The 22,100-nt window shown below is 36.5% G+C and overlaps 1 protein-coding gene across 2 annotated transcripts in view; it reads left to right on the top strand.

Annotated features, from left to right (window-relative positions):
- PHIP (pleckstrin homology domain interacting protein) overlaps nt 1-22,100 on the top strand; it is a 120,929-nt gene that overhangs the window by 52,071 nt on the left and 46,758 nt on the right. For both annotated transcript variants that reach the window (XM_026121112.2, XM_026121111.2), the window contains exons 16-20: nt 10,326-10,454; nt 15,492-15,717; nt 18,852-18,989; nt 20,019-20,202; nt 21,225-21,348. In XM_026121112.2, coding sequence (XP_025976897.1) covers nt 10,326-10,454; nt 15,492-15,717; nt 18,852-18,989; nt 20,019-20,202; nt 21,225-21,348 — 801 coding nt within the window. The remainder of the gene's footprint in view (nt 1-10,325; nt 10,455-15,491; nt 15,718-18,851; nt 18,990-20,018; nt 20,203-21,224; nt 21,349-22,100) is intronic.

The raw sequence follows: 22,100 nt of genomic DNA, 5'->3' as shown, positions 1-22,100 counted from the left end.
GAATAGTGATACCTTTAAACGAAAATGGTTCTCCTGATTGACAAATTTCCAAAAAAAACAAATAAAACCAACCAACCAAAAATCTTTCATGACTGCATGTTTCTCTTCTGCCTTACTGGGTTGGCTCTTACTGCAAAGTGAATCTTTGATAAGTGAGACAGGCTTTGTAATAGCTTTCCTATGTCTGACATTACTCGCATTCCTCAAGGGCCTCCTGTATGCCTAAACATCTGTTAAGGTCAGACCTTTGCTTTCAATACTAACGTTTTCCTCCTGATGCTTATGAAGCCTTCACTCGGACTGATTATTGTTAAATTACCTTACCTTTAAGACAGTAATTCTGAGTGTTGTCATGTATTACAGTGCTCTTTACAGCATGTTCTGGGTGGATAGTGCTTCTGGAACCCACTTTAAATTCAGTGCAAAGGTGGCCATAATCTGTTCATCATGTGAAGATTGCTTTGAAATCCTGGTAGAGAAGAATGTTTTTTACAGTCTTGTATTAAATTGACAAAGCTGAATAATTAGAAATCCTCCTACTTTTGTGGGTTTATTCTGACTTGTTGAAAGGCTAAGCTACCTTAGCTTGTGACACCAAAAAGTCACACTAGGTATCTCCAGCTATTATGAATTTGCTGATGAGTCTCTCTCTAAATGCCAAAGCATATTTCATCAGATCATATACGATACCATGAGCATATTTCAGAAATGTACTACAGCTTGAGCTCTGTAAACTAGTGATGTGAAGCAATCTATTGATTCTTTTTGAGGAGCAGGAGTGGGAAAAAGAAAACACACCATGCCCATTTCTTCCCTTTCCTAGCCTCTTTGACGTGGCAGCTAACTCTCTTGCATTTGGAAAAGAAATACCTTGAGATCTCCCTGAAATACATGTTTGTTCACCTTTGTGTCAATGAGTAAATGTTGCTTCTCCTGGAAACCAGTATTGGTACTTGAGGAATAGTGGATAGTTTCTTACAGCGCCATGACTGTTATTCTTTTGAAATGGTGTTTTGTTGTTCCCATGTCCTCTACCCTGCTTGTGGAGACTGCAGCAGAAAAGAGCTTTAAATTGCAAAGCCTAAGGGGAGGCTGACCTGCCTGTTGCATCTTTATTGGAGAAAATTCAGGGTATGCTTACAGTTCTTTGCTGTTTTTGAAAAATTGTGATCCTGTATGTAAGATATGTGATTTTTCATTAAGACTCAGAATGACCACAACATCCTTGATAGGTGTAGTTTCTATGATAGGGTGAGGTTCCTTAATGGGCTTCAGGTCTCCTGGAGAAAAAATTGAGATGTGTCTTTTGTTGTTGTTTGTTTGTTTTAACTCAGACATCTTTTAATTTAGATCTCTGTAACAAAATCACGTTTCCTTTCGTTCTGGGCACTTTTCTGATGGAAGCTCATATTTAAGACCCCAGAACTTTCATGTAAAATATTTCCGTTACTTACATTTTATGTAAATAGTCATTGTACCCAGAACTGTGATATTTCGGTGCCTTGCATGTGTTCTTGTCAATATGCTTAGCAATTAGCATTAGATGATGAAACCTAGATGCTGAAACCTAGACGGTAAATATGACTTTTTTTTTTTTTTAAATAAGAACTTAAGCACTTTGTGTTTATTTCACAAAATGTTATCCAGCTTATTCACAGGTTTGGCTAGTCTGGTTAACATGGTTTCTTCCATCTGTATTGAAAGCAATAGATTAAAATAAGTTTGGTGTAAGCAGTTGAATTGAAAACTGTCAATTTTCTAACAAGTTAAAGTTTTCACAGTTGCATCTTTAATGCCAGTTTTGTAGTATTTGATTTTGTGCTACTTCATCTGAAATTGTCAGCCCAGAAGTAAATTATTTCAGATTTTAGGATAAAGTCTGGCTTTAACTGTATAAAGTTAAACTTGCACTTTTTTTTAAAGGAAAATTTGTGATTTGGCTTAAAAATAGGGACTAAAATTTTGTCCTTGGAATTCAGAGATTAAAAGACATCATACTGGAACCTTACTTAAATAATTATGGACCATTTTGGCAAGATAGATTTACACTGACTTTACATTATGTTACCACATCAAAACTGAGATGTATTTGTTCCCCATTAAAAAAGTACCATAAGGGGGAATGGCAAATCTTAAATTCCTGGTATTGAAAAGCTTTACAAAGAAGTTAAATATAACCCATTGAACATGCAGTACATAAAAGCAGAAGCAGCTCCAACTTACAGGTTGATCTTTTGCTTATATACTTGGCTGGAGTTAGAAAGGTGTTGCAGAAGTAGCTGTCTTTGAAACAAGGAAATTAAAAACCGTCATATGCTGTTGCAGGGTTAAAAACATTGACCATCTGCCAATTTTATAACAATAGATTTGTTCAGATTATGACTTCTTTTGCACAGCATTGAATGTTTTATACTGTCTTACCAAGTTAACCAAAAGATTATCACTACTGGGGTTGGCCTCTCTAGTGAAATCTCAAATTGTATGGGGCAGTATTTGTTATCTGAAATAGGAAAAAAAAAATGCAGAGCTGTACTTTAGAAAGAATTTCTTAGCATGGCTAAGACCAGCTACTTAGCATGACCTTTTTTGCTTGTTTTTGTTTTTACAAATTAAAGAAAATATTCTGAAAAAGGAGAAAATACAAAAGCTGCTTCACGCAATCTTCAGGCAAACATACTTAATATACACCTTTCCCAGACAGCATAATATAATGTTTAGAGAAAAGACTATATATTGTTACTTTCAAGTTCATTATGAATTGTTTTTAAATTTCCTTTTTAATATCTTTTCATCCATGTCAAGCATATGAAGCTAGGAGGTCATTTAAATAAAATTTTAGGTACAATTTTGAATAGCTGCTCTAGTGGTTATGTCTAGGTGTTCCTGAAGCAGTTGGTGTGAAGAAGAGAAGTTTTACTTCAGTAGAAGATACTTGAGAGAAAAAATATTCCAGCCTTTTCCTTATTGCACTTAGAGGTTTAGAGTGTGACTGAATTTCTAGTATTCCCCTCTAGAAAAGTTTAGATGGAAGAAAGGGTGTGTTGGAATGATCTTTTCAAGACACACTGCTTGTTAAAACCTATTTACATCTCAGTCTTCTGTAGTAGCTTTTACTAGACTGCGTTCTAACTCTTTATACAGTGAAGTATATAATGTTTCGTAAGAATAGAATTTGTTTCTGAGAATTCACAAACTTATTTTAGGTCTCTTGATTTCTTGACCAGTCTGGAAGTTTAGACTCAAGCCATTAAGACTGTAGTGTGGTAAAGAAAAAAATGTGGCTTTTTTTGGTCCTTAGTTTTCTTTTTCAGGTTGCTTCTTGCCTGAGAAGCCTTGAAGTAAGGAAACGAAAAATTGAATTGGATAGACTTGTTCTGAAGGCACTCTCTTAAATTCCTTTATTTCATTTAATTGCCTTGGAAAACACTTGGAGTAATAGAATCAACAAGCAGATGTTAACCTACCTTGCAAAGCCACTCTCTTCTGGTTACATGATAATTACAGTTATAAAGCTCTGTAAGTGCTGCTGCTCTTCCAAATGGTATCTTAATGAAACAGGTCATACTTTACAGAAATGTAGGCAGAAAACCAAGAAATGAGTGATGTATAATGTAACAAAACAGTAGTTGTATTTAAGGTGTTAAACTTATTTTTAAACCTACAAAAACATGTACTGCCAGCCATCATGTGAGAAAGTAAGGTGAATGCATTTTTATTAGTTTTGCTTTACATTCACTTTGTGAAATTATTGTGGTGAATACATGCCTTTTCCTAGCTAGATATTAGTTAATTTGTGTAAACCTGTTAATACAGATTAATATTTTATTTTGAAATCAAATATTACTCTTCATAGTAATACAAGTTTGAAAGTTCAGGCCACTTAGAAGCTAAAAACATCCAGACTGCTGAAGCTAATGCCTGAGTTTTGGTTTCCAAATCTTCAGCTAGCTGGTATCTAATTAATAGAAATTTGTCTAGTACTGCTCCAGGTTCAATGCATTTCTTTCAAAATGGGTTCTTAATTACTTTTATAAGATATGTGGTAGTTTTATTGCCTGGTCCTTTTTCAAGCTTAAACATTTTCCTCAACTTTTTATTTATAAATAATTTCTACACAATACATCTTCTGAAAAAATTAAAAAGAAACATTTTCTTAGCTTCGTGAACTGTGGATGTATTATAGATGTTTAAAATTGTTAGCATAAGCAGTAAATGAAATTGTCGTACCAAAATTTGACCAAATAAAGGTCAAGTTGAGCATTTCATAAGTTTTATTTATTTATTTATTTCTACAACTGAAACTGTATGGGGTGGTATTCTGACCCCACCTGAAGTTAATGGAAAGTCTGCAGAAGAATCGGACTTTCTGGATGCACTGTTTTCCCTCCTCCTCTCCGCAGTCTTTCTGTCCTCTTCCCACGTTTATTTTTATATAAATCAGTGAGAGAAATTGGAAACCACCTTGGAGGTGATAGAAACCTCTAGTGATGTATTTCATTATGGAGATTGTTTTTTTTTGTGAATTTGAATAACTTCCCCACACACACACACCCTCCACTTTTAATGATGGTTCAATCGTTTTATTACTGTTTTATCCTTATTTTACTTAGAGGAATTTATGGTGTCAGTGTTATAGCGTCTACCGATTCAAGTCAAAAGGGTTTCTTCCTGCAAATTGTCAATCAAGCAGAGACTACTAAATTGGAATTCAGTTTTTTCTGCATGCTCCAGCTCCTTCAGAGAGCCGGTTGTTGACTCCGTCCTTTAGTTTTGAGTGGACACTTCACATGACAGGTGATTCCTGTGCTGTGCCTCCTTATATCTATTTATCTTAGTGCTTCTCCTATCCTATCTTCTGAGGTCCAGTCATCATTTTGAAATTAAAGCAGACAAATTCATCTTATGAAAGCAAGCTTCCTCTTTCATTGATCTTTATGAGGTGGTTCCTGATCTTCTAATGCTACCTTTACTTTCAATGCAACCTGATAAAATCTGAAGCTCTAACAGTATTCGTGTGTCAGTTACAATGTTGTTTACTGTTCATTAATCAGTTAACCTGAATTGCCTACACTAGATCTTTTCCCTTTCAATAGCTTTGTTTAAAACTTTTTGATTATTTTAAGCCTAAATGTCACACAGAGAAATTGGAGTCCCTATCAGAAGAAAGACATGGGAGGTTATATGCCATCTAGTACAGCTCAGCAAAGTGCTCTGTCCCTGGACTGTTTCTGCCATATAAGATGATACTTTTGGACTGTTGTCTGAAAAGGCATGCCACTGGCTCATATAGACAGAGTATTTTTATTGGAGATTTAAAACAAGTTATTTCCTGTGTTGTGGTCTTCATGAAGTCTGAAGAGACTTCCTGTTTGCTGGAATTGTATGAAACCGTTTCTATTTTTAGATCAGGTTTTGTAGTCTAGGAGCACCTTTGAAGGATGAAATAACTTAGAATAAGGTTTTAGATTCATTATTTTTGAGTTGGTCAAAGTGTGGTTTTTGAGAAGTTGCTCCTTTGACTAGTATGTAAGACCACATAAAGGATCCTGCGGAGTAAAGTCACTCTAATGCTTTATTAGTCCAAGTAGAGGCCAGTACTGAGTTTGAAGAATCTTTGTTTATTGACAAAAATTTACCCTCCCCTCCAAAAAAAAGCTGTAAATGTATTTTATATAGCTTTTGTGTGTCTTCAGGTTCTGATGTGGTGATCTGTCAAGTCTTTCCATGGATATGTTTATCTTTCAGCATTCCTGAATAAATAACTGACTTGGATGCTAGGAAGATAAAAACATTTTTAGTCAACTTTTCAGTCTCAATTTAGTTGCTGCTTGCCTTCTTTCTACCATTTGATCTTTTCTAAGAGTTCTAGAAGCAGCTGGGAAATCCTGTTGAATTTTTTTTTCACTGGCTTAATAAAATTTAACTGTTGTTTTCCACAGCAAATTCACACAGCCTCTCCTACCTTTGTTGAAAGTCCATAGACTTTTTTTGGCTTCTTGTTGAAGCATGCGGTGATCAAAGATTGTTCCTTACAGCAAATAAGAACATAAACTTGCAAGGAACTTCACAATAGCAGGAGATTGACTTGACTAAGGCAGCTATGGTATAGTTTGATCAATTATAAAAGAGTTTATATGTTTCAAGAACAATTAGTTATCTTTACTTTTTTGCTATTTTCAGAAAGTTCTAGCATTTCATCTTCTCATGGTTGGAATCTGATTTTCAATTTTCAAGTTGGAATGTTATTCCTAATTAATACTGATTTGTTCATATATGTTTAAGTTAAATAGTTCTCTTCCTCCTAAACACCTTGTTTTGCATATGTGTACAAAGCAGTCCTGTTAACAGGCTGAGCTCTTAGGTTTTCCATTACCTTGATCAGTGAAAAAATTTCTCTGTATCTGTTCCAGTTAGAATTCATTTATCTTGAATGTGGGAAACAAAAATTACATGTGTCATTTTAGAAGACTTCTTGCTTATCATTGTGTACTCGTCTAGCATGCATGTTCTCTTGCTTGAGCATGCATTCTCTCTCTCTCCCTCCCCCCTCATACATTTTTCTTTCTGTTGGTGCATTATGTGATTCATTGCAACAGATATGCAGTGATCTTTCTCCTTCTGTTTCCAGCCAATTGCCTCAGTCTCTTATTCTGTAAGATAGAACAGTATCTGTCTCACAAGATTATTAGTTCATTAACTTTTTAAAATAATGCTCTTGGCCTCTGTTGGAAGGTGCGATAGATGTGCACAGTGTTATTGTGTGTAGACTGAATCCCATTATTTTTTCTAGCAGTAAGTACATTAGATATTCTTACTAGTTTTACTAAGTTTGTGGCCTGTTGTGTTTTGTCCTGTTGGCATTTAATTGCTGCAGGCAATATCATTGGTACTGTGTCCCAATTCTGTTTTTAATGATTGATTTCCTAATGTACACTTCTGCAACGTACTCTTTTTTTTCGTGTAGTCACTAATAAATAGGCCAGGATTGAGGAACTTCACTGACAACATACCTTTAGCTCTGTATGTCTTTTCAGTGCTAGTAACTGTTATCTTTTCCTTAGCAAGTTTATCCACAATACAGTTCTCCACTTACCACTATCTCTTCCCTTTGAACGAAGTTTTCAATGCCATATCATGGCACCATTATTAGATGACTTGATGAAATTTAGCTAGGTTGAATTAACTGTATTTTCTTGGTATACAAAATGAATTATCTTGTTGAAGAAAGTCTGCTAAGTTTGTCTGGTATTCTCTACTCTTTGACGCAATTTGCATTTTATTCAGTTTTTCATTTGTCTTGTTTTACTTTCCTTAAAGACTAGTTTTTAACTCTATCATGCTATTCATGAGAGGTTAGAAAGGTGGCTTATTGCCCCAGTCACTTCCTCTTTAAGTACTACTTCTGTGATTTCACATAACAAATTATTTTTATGAACTAAGACTTACTATTTTTGAGCCATTTTCACAACTCTATTCTCCCTTATTTGGGAACATATAACTCTCATCACAACTGAAAGGAAGAGAATAGATTTACTTTTTCATTCCCTTATTTCATTCCCTTTCATTCCCTTATTTTATCAGCATTCCTCCCTTTGGTGTGTACCTGCATCTTTCTGTTTCCTCACTGTTGTCTTAAGATAGAAAGTGGGGGAAATAGCTAAATTCTCGGATTTGAGATTAAAGGTAATCTTGATTTAGTCCATGCTCGTTGTATAGCATCACTGGTTCTTTCCTTTTTTGGTTGAAGTGCCTTTGCTATCTGCAGTATCTTAACATGTTCACTTTTAAAATCCCTATTTTGTAGGGACTGCTGTTAATTGACTAACACTTTTTCTGTTTTTATGAGTGCTATCCTCTTCCCTTTACCCTTGGTATCCTTTTATTCAGCAAGGAAAAATTCCAGACAGAAAAAACGGTTTTTCTTTTTGGGATGCAGTTTTCATATAGTTCTTGCATCTTTTGATTTAAAAGAAGCAAAACCAAAAAACAGTTTTCTCTTTGCTCAAGTCCCTTATAGTTTACTGAAGTTAGGGCTTTATGGGTTTATTGTGGATACCCCTTCTGGAACTTAATGTTTAGTTTCTGCTCCAAATGACCAGCTCTTCTCTGTTAGCTTTATTACTGAAGAAATCCTATTGTAAAGTAGCACTTACTAATTCAAAAAAAATTGGGGGAAAAAAATTCTGCTGAATATCACTCCTGGCAGGCCTTGCCCTTTAATTTTTAATAGCAGTTACATCATAGAAGCTTATTTTCCTATGTTGACATAATCTCCAACAGTAGTTTTTTGTTCTTAAAGCATTAAGGATCTTTGTTTCCAAGTACTTGTACATAAGACTCAAAGGGTGGTACTAAAAGATCTGATTGCTGTCCTTTGCAAAAGCATTTTTTAACCTGATTGTGAATATTTTTAGAGTAAAATTATTTACACTGTACTAATTGCTGAATAGTGGATCACTGTTCTTTTCCTTTATATCAGAAGGGAATGTCTTCAACTAACACTTCACTCTAATCCCAGGAGTTTCTTGAAAATGGTCCGTCCCAGCCATTCCTCCCTGAGGAGGATTAAGAACATCATCTGTCTGATTGTTCCCCACCACCACCCCTCACCGTGGTTAGCAAATTATTCTTCCCACTGCATGCCTAGTTTTCCTTGGACAGCAAAAAGTCTTCAAATCTTAGCCTCTAGGAGGACCCTGAAATTCTATTTATGCAGGGCTTTGTTGTTAGGAAGCTCGATACTTTGTGTGTTTTCTTTGTTGGGGGTAGGGAAGGGGATCAGAAATTTCTATATAAACACTTTTCCAGGTTTTAGTATACATCTGCAAAGTTTAATCTTTGGCTTAAGTTCCCCCCTACTCTCCCCTGCCTCCCTTTAATAAGGTGAGCTTTCTGCGTACAAAGAGCAACGCAAAGTGTAACATTACCTCAGTTGTTGGATCTTGCATTTATTTAGCCTAATTAATTCTGCATTCTTAGCAGTTGTGATGTTAGTGTCACTCACTTGAGGCTCTGTTTTTATTTCCCATCTCCTTCTGTAGGATACTTCTACTAAAATTCATTTCTTCTGGAATAATGTGGAGCAAAATAGAACATAAATCTTGCACTGGTTTATGTTCCTTTTTTGCAAGTCCAGAAACTCACTTTACTTTTTTGGCAAACATCTGTAGTAAGAGAGACCATTATCTAATAATCGAAAGCACTGGGAATAGGTGTAGCAGCCTCTATCATTGGGGTGTGTGTGCAGGGGTGTGGATGTGAATGTGTTGTATGATCATGGGCAAAACAGTTAGACTTCTTGCCTCAGTCTTTTAACCTGTAAGATAAAACAGTACCTAGCTCACAGGAGTTTTGAGGCTTAGTTTGTTAAAAACAATGCTGATGGCCTCTATTGGAAGGTGCCATAGAAGTTCATAGCGTTACTGTGTGCAGACTGAATTCTTCTTTTTTTATTTTCTTTCTTTCTTTCTTTTCTTTTCTTTTTTTTTTTTTTTATTCCTCCTGGCAGTATATAGGTCTGCCGCAGTTAGGGAAAGAATTTTTTTGGTCTCTCTTTAAAGAAAATGCAAAACTGCTTTACTGGGGAGAATAGAAAGGGGCGTTCTGAAGAGGTGCTGAAGACATGAAAATTCAGAGTGGTGATTGGTCACCTCTGCTTGATTGACAGGTTGCAGGGAAAAACAAAAACCCATTTGTTCTGGCTTAATGGAACTGGAAAACAGAAAATGAGTATCAGGTAAAAATTCCTTTTTTAAAATCTTTGCAGTTCTCCTTGAAAAACTGGAGTTAAAACTACACAAATCTAAACCTCCCCACACCGATAAAGTAGGAGTAGGAATTACAGGAACAGGCAGTTGCTAAGTTGTGTAATGTGGGTTGTCTATGTCAGTGCGTTTTCTAGCGGGCAGATGTTCTGAAACACCGCAGCAGCCAATGCTTATGAGCTAGCTTAACAGAAAGGCAGAGGATCGAAAGGATGTAGTGACTAAAGCCCTGAACTGGACCCAGCTCTCTGGTTAGGCTTATCAGCAGGACATTCAAGGGGAAGCTTTTATTGTTACTTCCTATACTGTGCCTGCTTTGTGGATAAAGTCTGTCCGTTTCTACTACTATCAATTTGGCATCTTTCATGAGTATTATCACAAAATTCACTGAAAAGTGAATGGCTAAAAAGTAAACTGTGTACTAAAGTAACTTCCATCTATCAGTATACTGTTGTACCAATTTTATGTAAATTTCAACATCAGCACCACAGTTTTGAGAATCATAATTTAAAATGATTTATTTCTGGTAACTTAATTGTTTTGTATATTGATGTATTTCAGATTGAAGGACAAGGACATGGTGCAGTTTTTGACTGCAAGTGCTCTCCTGATGGACAGCATTTTGCATGTACTGATTCTCATGGTCACCTTCTGATTTTTGGCTTTGGTTCCAGTAGCAAATATGACAAGGTACAGTGCAAGATGAAAATCAAAATGTTTGTTTGTTTTGAATGTATTTGTGCATACTTGAGAGCTTCATTTTGAGAAGATGTATCTCAACATATTATTGAACCATTAATATGGGATGCCTTGGATTCCTGTTGTTGACACTGATTGGGCTTGCTTTCAGTGTTTGTCTTCCTTAAATTACAGAAACATAATATGAAGCTATTGTTGTTTGCATGGGAATCACAAAAAAATCAGAGTCATTGCCTTCTCTCTGATGTGAGGGGCTTGCAGGTGTATAGTAGTTGATCCACGTGGATAAAGTGAATAGACTGAAGTGAAATTGATATTAGTTGCACATTCGACTTTAAATATTTTTCTGGTTCTAACTAGGAGAAAAGGCGGGGCAGGGTGGGGGCATTGTAATAAAACTAATTATTGATATTTGTTTAAACATTTCATAGCATGGGAGACAATTATTTACAGTAGAGGTCCTGTGCATTCTAGTGATACAGCTTTATGTCTGCTTATGTAGTTTTGCGAGCATGGATGTCATGGTGCTTACACAGTAATGTGAAATTAAAATATTGTATCTTTATCCTGATATCATAGTTACCATTGTGTATTCTAAGTTTGGGTGGCTTGTCACAGACCCTCATGACTGGAAAGATTTTTCTTTCTTTCTTCCAACCTGCCATGGTTGATGAGCATGCCCTATGAACTGTACCGTACCTAGTTTGGAGTGCCCACAAGGCCCTCTGCTGCTGGTACCCAGTGCTTGGAGATTCTTGGTGAAGTGGTGGTGTCTGGATCCTGCCTTCTGCTTTGGATCTTTGAACTTGGGTCAGCCTTCAAAGCACCCTGTCAAACAACACACGGGTCTGAAGGAGAGAGAGCAAAAGGAATTTTAGTCTTTGTCTTGTAAGCGACTGTATTTGTCTGAAGCCTTCCAGTACTTATCTTGATGCTAGTTACAGCAATGCTAAATACTGGGGATATTTTATTCCTTTTTCTCAGCTGTTATTTGAAGCACTGAATACTTGACTGTTGTTGCTATCCCTCAACTGTTACTACAGATCAATCCACCTGTTTGTTTTCTTTGGAACAGAAGGGAAAATACACAGAAGCAGAAGCCACACAAGCCAGGAAAACTAGGATTATCAGAAGATGAATTTCAAGGTCTTTCTATCTTTCAGAGTTCCTACATTTCCAGATTTATACCCCGTTGTGATAGAAATATTTCTCTCCCCATAGTCCATGGATTGCTCCAGATTTCCTATTTTCTCTAGTGGTTTTGTAATTGTATAGTCCTCTGCACTTCAGAAATGTTGCAAATGGACATGATGCCAAGAACCTTTTTGTCTCTGCCATGGCAGACCAGGAGTTTCCTTTACACTGCCATTTGATAAATTAACTTTTGAGGGATTAGATCTGTTTGAAGAAGGAAAATGGTGTTTTTCACTTTTTAAGCTCTAGAGACCCTTTGTTCCCTTGGGATTTTTTCTGCAGCACCTGAGAAGAGATTGTGTTTCAATTTTTTTGCTTCTCAGGTGATTTAAAATGATCTTCTCCAGCTACAACTGTGCCACATTGTTACCATTATTGACCATAGAAGAAGTGGGAAGAAATAGCATTTACATTTTTGCTGCCTTAATCTATCTTCGGCTCACAGAAAACTCATCTCAGAAATTACAGATCTTTTTCTTGTCTGGTTCCATCTCCTTTCACTTTTGTCTGACCTGCCTTATGGAATAATATAACTAAAGATTGGCGGTGCTGGAGACTTGGTGCTGTGCTTTCTGCCCCTCCCCCCCCCCCCAGCTGCTTGTTTTATTTAGACACCTTATAAGAATATGCTCTTGTAGAGGGTATGTTTTTGTCTTTAAAATGATTTCCATATATTTTGGGGAAGGATTTTTACAGGAAAAAGGAGTGTGATAACCGGTCTGTTCACACTTGTCCTGTACTCTTTGCAAGTTGTGCTCCAGATGATGATTCTAGTCGAGTTCATGTTGGCTCTACTGTAAGAGATCTCTTCATCTTCCATATGTACAGTTTTTTCATATTATGTGCAGATAGGATCTGTGCTTCCTAGTTGACTAAGATCACTGTCTGTTTAGGCCTTTTGTTACCCCCTTCGTTCCCCCCCCACCTTTGAACCCCACAAACATTTTTCGGTGTGATCTTGGCCATGATGATGAGGTATATTGTTTTTTGTTTGTGGGTGGTATTTTTGGGGGGTGACATGTTTTGTGGAGCAGTACACATTTGTTAGTTGCTTTGGACTCCTTTGGTCTTTGATCCAGTTAAGGGGACCTTGAGCCAATCTCAGCTGAGATTTCTGAGTGTCTGAAGTTCATCAGAGATGATTTGAGCTCAGTGTCAACAGGGCACATGCATTTCAGGGGCCCCTTGCTTAGGTGGGGAGACTTGTCAAGAATGCCTAACTATCCTAAAGCATAAGGCACCTTTCAGTTCATTTAAAATCTTGCACTGGGCTGTATCTCTGAGCCTTCCAAGGCCTTAATTCCTTTAGACTACCCAAACCACTGTTCCTTGTTGCAAGTTGTCAGCTCCTGTGCAGTAGTGAGGAAAGGCAAACCTATACAAATACAAAAAGACTATTTGGAGAAACTGAGGGTTCTGAATGTGTAATTGCTAAAGGAAAGAACCTTTCAGTCTATCTTCTAGAGCTCAGACCTGTGTTGAAAGCTTTCCCACCAGCAACAAGGTTGAGTTTGAGATGTCCTATGTAGAAGACACTTTTATGGTGGTACAGTATCTTGTTTTTGTCGTGAAGTTGACCTCTAAAAGTAGAAGAGCAAGGTCTGCTTGTTAGTATTCTTAACAGGTTCAGGTTGTCTGCTGAACATGTGAGAAACTGAACATGGCAATTTAAGGTTCCCTAATTCACCCTGAAGGACCTGGGGCCTGAGGATAAGATCTTACACTGGAGCATATCTGAGCCCCAGGTTCCAGCAGGAGCTTTTCAGAGTTCTGCTTAGAGCTGGTCTGAGCCCGGATTCTCTGTTAAATGCCATTCTTATCTCACAGAGTGGAAAATGGTTATTTACTTTCTGTTCCATACTTGCTTGCAGTAAAGAGTACACAGAAAGGTAAATACAGATAAGTCCCTGCAGATCTTGCACCGGAGACTGTTCTGGTATGAGGACACTGAATCCAAGATCCTTCAGATCTTCCCCTTACTTATAAAACCTGGTAGGGTGAGATGCAGAGAGCACTGTACAGCCAAATCACAGGACATTAAAACTCACAGCCTGTATGGTCATGCCATTGGAAACTCTTCTTTTTCACTATGGAAAGTACTTAATAGTAATAGGAAGATTGCACTAGGTGAAAGTAGTAGATATTCTGCTCTTATGATTCTGCACAAAACCTTAAGTCTTCCTATAGGACTTTTCTTCTTCATCTTGAGCTAGCTCTTTGAGCTGGAGGAACAAGGTGGTTAAGCTGGCCTTGATGAAACCAAGTTTCTGTTGATGAAGTTTCTGTTGATGAAACACAATTGTTCCCCTCATGAGAGTGCTTGTTATCTTTTCCATTCATTCCCTCAAGTTAATACAGAATTTGGCAACAATACCTTTTCCAGTCAGGGCTTCTTACTGCATAGGATGTGATCTTGTCCGTATGTACTCAGTAAGAGTAGCCGTTTCAATCCCAGAAGTAAATTATTTGCTGTTGCATCTCTCTGTGCATCTTTACAGTTTTCTTGCTGTTGCTACTTTTCTGAATTTGGATAGAGTCAAGAACTGTGTGACAGATGATTCCTATATGTTTTTATTTGTGTCATGTGGATGCACGTAGGCACCTTGGATTTCTTTTTGATGTTGTATCAGACAGATGTTTATTGTCATCATTCCTTCCTGGTCATCTCTCATCCAGGACAGGGAAACTTAGTGTTTGCGTTGTACTCTGACGTCTGGTCTCTTGATGACACAATTATGTGTATCTTGCTGATTTCTGAATTACAAGTTACAGAAAATTGTTACGAATTGATTATGATAGAGCATACTCTCCAGAAGTCGGAACACATTCTACTAGAACTCAGGTATTTCTGTGTCCATGCTCAAATATCTGTCTTTAACACCTATGACAAAATTATTTGGAGATCTGTTTACACCTTTGATCAATTGTTTAATCATTTTTATGCTGCACTGGAAATCTATTTCCAGTGAATTATGATTGTGTGAGATGTTACTTCTATTTGTTCAAAGTTAAGCTGTCTACATGAACTGTCACTTGAAGGGATTTACTTTCCAGTGAGCAGTGTTGGGATGTGTAATCTGTCTATCATTTTGCCTGCTGTCTGCTTTCTCTTTTCTCCTTGTAATCCAGTATCTCCCTGATTGTGTGACATTGAGATGCATGTGCCAGCGAGGGGGCGGAGCATAAACCTTTGTATATATTGGTTGGACAAAAGAATTCCTCAGTCCTGAGTGCCTGTGGCAAAGTCACCTAGAATAAATTATGAGGGAGTGGACTGAAATTAAAAACAAACCTTTGAGTCTGAAGAATTCAACTTTTTATCTACTGAAACTTTTTCAAATATCTAGCACTCTAGTAAGAATATGTATGTTTGGCTGCTTGTGTTAAAAATACTAGGTGATGAACTGCAAATGATGTGATAAATAATTTTCCTATTCTTCTTCTTCCCACACCATAGCTGTTAGAAGTCTGCGGTACAGTTTTCATTATCAGTGTATATACATCATAATTTGTAACCTATTAATTTATCTGTGCTGTTTAAAATGACTACAGGTTGTTAAACATTCTCCCATTCCCATGTTCTTTAAACACTCCTCACCCTCAAGCCTTTGGATTATTCTTGTCGTAGTATAATACAGAAAGTGAGTACTGAGGAAACCCCCCCCCACAAACTTGTTAAATTTTCCCCTTTAAACTGAGTTAAATAGATCAGCTTATAACATTGTTTTTATAGAAGTGACCACCAGTAACACTGTAAAGAATACTTTTGGCAGATATGTTTTGTATGCTTTTTTTATAGGTTCTTTAAAAATTACAAAATGACTTTGTTTACAGATAGCAGATCAGATGTTCTTTCATAGTGATTATCGGCCCCTTATCCGTGATGCCAACAACTTTGTCCTGGATGAACAGACACAGCAGGCTCCACACCTTATGCCTCCTCCATTTTTGGTTGACGTGGATGGCAACCCTCATCCTGCAAGGTATCAAAGGCTAGTTCCTGGTCGTGAGAACTGCAGGGAGGAACAGCTTATTCCTCAGATGGGAGTGACATCATCAGGTATGGAAAGTTTCGGTTCAGTATACAAGTATATGTGGTACCTCCAGGTGTTCTACCACTTCCCTCTCACTTTGTACTTTTTCTTCATCATTGCTAATAAGAGTTCATGTAGCATGTAAGAGTTTCATGGCTAATGAGTCGCTTGGCACTCACTGCTTGTGGGAGCCTACGTCACTTACAGTACTGTCATGGCTCAAGTCCGTACTCCTAACGCTACAATACCAGTTTGCTTGGAGCTCATCATTTCATTATTGAAATGGTGTAAGAAGCTGAGTGAGCTTTCAGTTGATCTTTTGGGGGTAAGACTTCCTACTTCAGAGAACGTAGGAAATAGATTGATCTTCCACACCTTTTCAGGTAACAGCTATAAGAGGAGGTAAGTAGGAGGACGGCTGACACCTCCTGCCAAATCCTTCCCTTCTTGAGATGAAGAAAATCATTCAACTTAAGCTTTGATGCTTCAATTAAAGATCTCTCAAGACTTGATGAGGATATGAAAACCTAGGATGTTCCTCTAAAGTTGTTCATTGCATGCCATGCATGTGGAGAACACACTTTGGGGCAACAGCTATTGGAAATTGCCTAAATGTGGTACAGATAGGTGAAGATTTAAAAATGATGCCTACTTGTTGTGTGTTACTAGTTCAGCATTAATGTGAATCACCAAACAGTGGCTAGTGACAGTAGCTTTAAATGTTTCCAGGATAGGCATTGCTAAGTATCTGGATATTCTTAAAAATCTGGGAAAACTGCCTGTGCCTATAAATAGTGGCTTATACATGCCGTATTTAAGTCTACAGTGTGTCAGAAATTCTAGGAAAGTTGAGTGGAAGTTTCGTTCCTCACCAAAAGACTGTTTTACGAATTTCCTACAGTTGATAGCGTGAGAGAACAAAACTTCAACGTGTTCCAAGGATCATCTTTTGTCAGAAGGACCATAAAATACCGTATCATTTTGCTCAAGCGATCTCTTCATCCTCAGGTCTACAGATGAGGATAGCAGGCCCCTGAATATTTAAATAATTTTTAATAAATGTTTTAATGTTTCCTCCAAAACTATAGGAAAAATGCTACCTAAGTAGCACTTGTAAAAAGGCAAAAATCCTTTTGTTAATGTCTGCTGTGCTTTATCTCCAACTTTTTAGCCAGTGGTTTTGAAGCTAAATTAGGGTTCCAGTGAGTTTACCTCATTGTTACATGGAGCTATGATGTTTTTGTAATCTCCAAATTGGCAAATGTCCTGGACATGTTCTCCATTGTAATATTTTGAAATAAGTCAGACCCTGAACACAGAAAGCAATATTAAATATAATGATGTGTCTGCATGATAGATGAAGGTCCAATGGAAGATGATGTCCATAGCATTTTGTTTAATAGCAGGAAGCCATCAACCAGACCAACAGAGAGCCAGAGAGATTTGGGAGAAACAGAAGATGTTTATCTACTCTACAATTTAGCAACAGTATATGCAACCTTACCCAAACCTAAACTGTGTTTGTGTACTTTATATGTTCCCCTTCCACTATGGAAGCTCCTTGTTTTTCTGAAACTTTATTATAGGATTTGACTGATCTCACTTAGAGCTATGACAGTTTGTTTGTTTGTTTGTTTTTTTAGTCAAGTAATTTTCTGTATTCTTATCTATTTTTTTTCTTTCTTATAAAAGTTAAAAAAAATGCTAGTCAAGCTTGATTTACTGTTTATATGTTAACTGAAGCTCCTTTTAACCAGATATATTGAAAATTTCAAATATACACCACTTTCCTATTTGACTTTTTTTTTAATTTATTGTTACTTAGGAAGGCAAATTTTACAAACTAGAAATATGAAAAATACTCCTTTTGTTTAGGTAGGGATTTTTTTTTATTTAAAAGCGTTCCTGGATTATTTGTAGCATTTCAAATTGTTTGCAAGAGACAGTATATCTGCTTATGAGTTGACCAAACAAATCTGACTGCCTTATTACGCATCAGTCAGAAAACATATCTGTGATTGTACCAGACCTCATTCCGTGATTCTACGCTTTGGGGAAGTTGGCTTCAGCTAAATTAACCTTGAAAACCTGAGAGCACTATCTTAAATATTTATATTCTTTCTGCATAACATCATCTGTTAAGAGATGACTGTTTCTGTCTTTCACATAATCAAAACTCTTTATTTCATAGCATGGTTACGGTGGTATCTTGTATTTTATCTTGATAAATGTGGTTTTATGCTATGATATCTCTTTAGAATGATGCTGGGAAAATAATTTTTGTAGCTTATTTCTTTGAAAATTGTCATCTCACATTACAAAGTCTTGCAAGTTCCCTCTTCGCTGCCTCAACAAATGTATGCAACTTGCTTCTGTTCACAAATTTCTCGCTACTCCGTTCCATCACCTGTATTGAGATATTTGACTTCTTTTTCAAATCAGCCTGTAACCCTTGCCTTTTTCTCCATATATATCTAGTATTTTGTGACCATTGTGGCTAAGAAAAGAAGTTTTGCATTGTTTATGTTTACATGCTATGGTTTTTGCTTGCTGCACTGAAATAACGTTATCACCTTCTAATCCTTTCAAATAGAACTATGTCCTGTCGAGAGACCCACCCAAAGAGGTTTCATGGCTGTTGTTCATATCAAAGAAAATTAGCATTACTTTCCTACATTGTCATAATGCCAGTGTGGAGCTCAATCAAACATTTTTGCTGCTTGCTGTTCCCTCATATAGATAATACTATTCTATTTCAATTAGACATCCTTTATGTAGTTCATTCATTGAGATTTATGCTAACGTGCTTTATAGTGTATTTGGGACAGGCTAAGAACATGCTTGTGGACAATTGACATTAACTCAGCTGACAAACAACAGTCTTCTGTGACTTGATGATACTCGATCAAATTTAAACCTTTTTTTAGGAGTGGCATGTGATCATCTTGACCCTGCCCCAGGAAATGTAATACTGTTAATATTAAGAAAAGAGTTATCTGGTTTAAAAAGTGAAACTCTTGAAGTATGTATTAACCCATACTTAAATGTGATTATATACTGTACTTCTAATTTCAAAGCTAAAATTTAGATAGCCAGTTTGTAGTATTTGGCTCCTCAAATCAACATTTATGTGTTGTTCTCTTCGTATTTTGCTTCACAGGATTGAATCAAGTTCTTAGTCAACAAGCAAATCAAGAAGTTAGTCCATTGGATAGCATGATTCAAAGACTTCAGCAAGAACAGGATCAGAGACGTTCTGGGGAGGCAGGAACTAGCAGTACCAGCCGGATAAGCAGAGGTAAATTACTGGCTGTTTTTTGTTTTGTTTTTCCTATTGGAACATCTGACAGTTGGAAAATGTAAATCACGTATTATTGTGCATGATATGTGTGTTTTATTGAACTACTAGAAAGGAGGTATGGAGCCATAGAAAATAGTAAAACTTTTCTACTTTTTTTGTCTTTCGCAAAAAAGAATTAATAACCTCAGAATTATTAACATAGCAAATTTGTAATAGCTGTTGTATGCCCCCTCAAGGAACTTGCAGCAATTCTGTTCCCTTAGCGATAATAACTGTGCTGCTGTTTAGTCTAGAGCTGGCCAGATACTTGATGGGAATCTGAATTGTGGCAAATAATCAAGGAAATGAAAAGGGAGAGAAAAGGAAAGAGCTTCTTGTTTCTCTGTATAACTATTTCACATTTCAATGTCTTACAGAAGATTTCACAGTAAACTTCAACTCCAAAAAATTCTTTGTGGTAAATCCACCTGAGGGGGCAAGAAGAGCTCAAGTGTGTGGAAAGATGTGGAAACATGAGGAATTTTTTTTTTTTTTTTTAGCCTAGGTGTTTGGAGGATCGTGGTTTTTTTCTTTTGACCATTTCAGCTTCTTGTTTGTAAATTTTACAGCTTGGATTCCTAATAATTTCCAGTGTTGTGGCTTCAATTTTTGAAACTAGTGGACTTTGTGTTTAAGGAATATCCAGATTCAGTAAGATAGCTCAGCACTTCATAAAATGGACCTGCAGTGCAGTTGCAATAGTCAGTTTTTTGTAAAAGTTTTCAGAAGCGCTTTTAAAGAACAGTGAACCAGTGAAATATTTGCTTTACTTCAGAGTATTGATGTCTCAGCTCCTCTTCAGTATAAATTTTTAAACAGTACTGCAGCTCCATAGATGTATAGGAAGTTTGAGTTTTGGAAACTACAGAGATTATTGGAACTGTTCTATTCAATTAATACTTTATTTCTTCTGAAGTAATTCTTTTTTCTTTCATTTAGCATTTAGAATTTTAGATCTAATACAGCTATGACTTTCTGACTTTTCAGGATCTATAAGCTCTACCTCAGAAGTACACTCACCACCAAATATAGGATTACGACGTAGTGGACAAATTGAAGGTGTGCGTCAGATGCACAGCAATGCACCAAGAAGTGAAATAGCCACTGAGCGGGACCTTGTGGCTTGGAGTCGAAGGGTTGTAGTGCCTGAGCTTTCATCTGGAGTGGCCAGGTAAACAGAGGTCTTCCAAGTTTGCAGTGGATTTTAGTTTGGTCAACTTAGTTAAATTGAACAGTTTTGGAATTCACATTGTTACAGAACAGCTTGTGTGGTACCTAGCTATTCTGTGGTCTCATAATTCTTAAAATCGGTTTCAGTTTTAAATCAACTGTTGTTTCCATGACATTTGAAAGTCTTGGAATTATCAGTGTGTTGTGAATTAAAAAGTGCTGATAGAGCAGAAGAGAGAGTAATTTAACTCGTATATGCCTTGGGATCTAACTGCTTATATTTGTTCTGACTGTTAGCATAAGATTACAGTGATTTGACCACATTAGTCTCTGGTATTTTATGGCCTTCATAGAAGGCTGGGACACTGACCTAATCCAACATCCAGTCTTCAGCCTGAGATGAATTTCCAAACCTGCAGTACTTTTATTTCTTCCGGTAGTAAATTTTTGTGACAAATACGTTCCCGAGTGTGGCAGGTAGGGATTTTGTGCTTTACTGATAAAAGTAAACTGCTCTAGCTTTCTGAAATATGATTGAAATAATTAAGTAACCAAATGTTTTTTGAATGTTTAAAATTTTGAAAAACCTTTTCAAGGGGAGATAACTGATGTCCCAAGTCACTGAGCTGGTGTAAAGATGCAGGTTTCCTTTGGATTTAGAAACTGCTATCTTGTAAACAATGAAGAAAGAGTACTTTTCAGTTGTGTTTTTCTGCCTTACTTCAGATATTGTGTGGCCATTTCTCCAGAATCTTGATTTTGAATTGAGAATCATAGATTTGGAAATAGTTAAGTCAGATAGATGTCCTTTAAACACAACATAGCAGATATTCATTACTTGCCATTTTAAATTTTACTGTGTTCAGAAAGGATAACTTTGAAGCTAAATTCTGACTCTAAAGAGAGAAACTACTACTACTCAAAGACTGTTATAAGCATTGAATATTTATTCCATAATCGGAAGAGATATTCTCAGCTGTAGTATTTTTCTTTGAAGTTAACATCTCAATTTTATTTTTCCAGTAGGCAAGAAGAATGGAGAACAGCAAAGGGAGAAGAAGAAATAAGGGTTTATCGGTCGGAAGAGAAAAGAAAGCATATAACGAGTCACGTTCAAAGAGACAACAAAATACCTACTTTCTCCAAGGTAAATAGCCACTTGTACTTTATTACAGCAAGAACCATAAAATTTAATTCAGTGTGTTAGGCCACGTGAATTTACATTACTCTTCTCAGTTTTAAATTTAAAAAACAGGAACACAGGAATATGTGTTTACCTTCCCAGAATGAGGAATTTTGCCTCTGTTGATGCTTGACTATGTTCTAACTAAGCAACTGAGATTTCTTTTATAAGCCCTTAAGTGAGAAGCCCTGTAAATCTGGTATTGGAGACTGTTGGGAAATTGCTGTTGGGAATCTGTTGCTATTGACCGATACATCCTGCTACTGTTTTTTAGTGTTTGACATAAAGCATTCTATGGAAAGGTTTGATTAAAACTCATGTCATAGTCCTTAACACCAATGCATTTAAGCACATATCCCATTGTGGATAAAGAATCAGGTATTTTCTGTCACAGTACATTCATAATTATGGTACCATTTTATATGGGATTTTGTAAGTCATGTTTTTTACTGGAGATACCAATACATTTTTTGCAGGAGAGAGAGAGAGACTGGATAGATGAAAACCATAGGGAGAAATGATTTATATTAAAAATGAAACTTGTGATCATAATTGACTTGATGTTCTCATATAACTTTTATGTATTTATAATTAGAAATCAGGGTTTATCTGTGCATCTCACATGCTTCTCTATTCTTTCCTAGCTAAACTTACCAAATTTTGTAATTAAAGAGGTAAATGTTAAAGCAGTTATAAAGGAGAAGGGGTTTTTAGTA

The sequence above is a fragment of the Dromaius novaehollandiae genome, chromosome 3 (assembly GCF_036370855.1).
Source record: "Dromaius novaehollandiae isolate bDroNov1 chromosome 3, bDroNov1.hap1, whole genome shotgun sequence".
In the NCBI taxonomy this organism is placed as follows: domain Eukaryota; kingdom Metazoa; phylum Chordata; class Aves; order Casuariiformes; family Dromaiidae; genus Dromaius; species Dromaius novaehollandiae.
The sequence above is the reverse complement of the archived record's forward strand: the minus strand, read 5'-3'. Positions and strand labels throughout refer to the sequence as shown.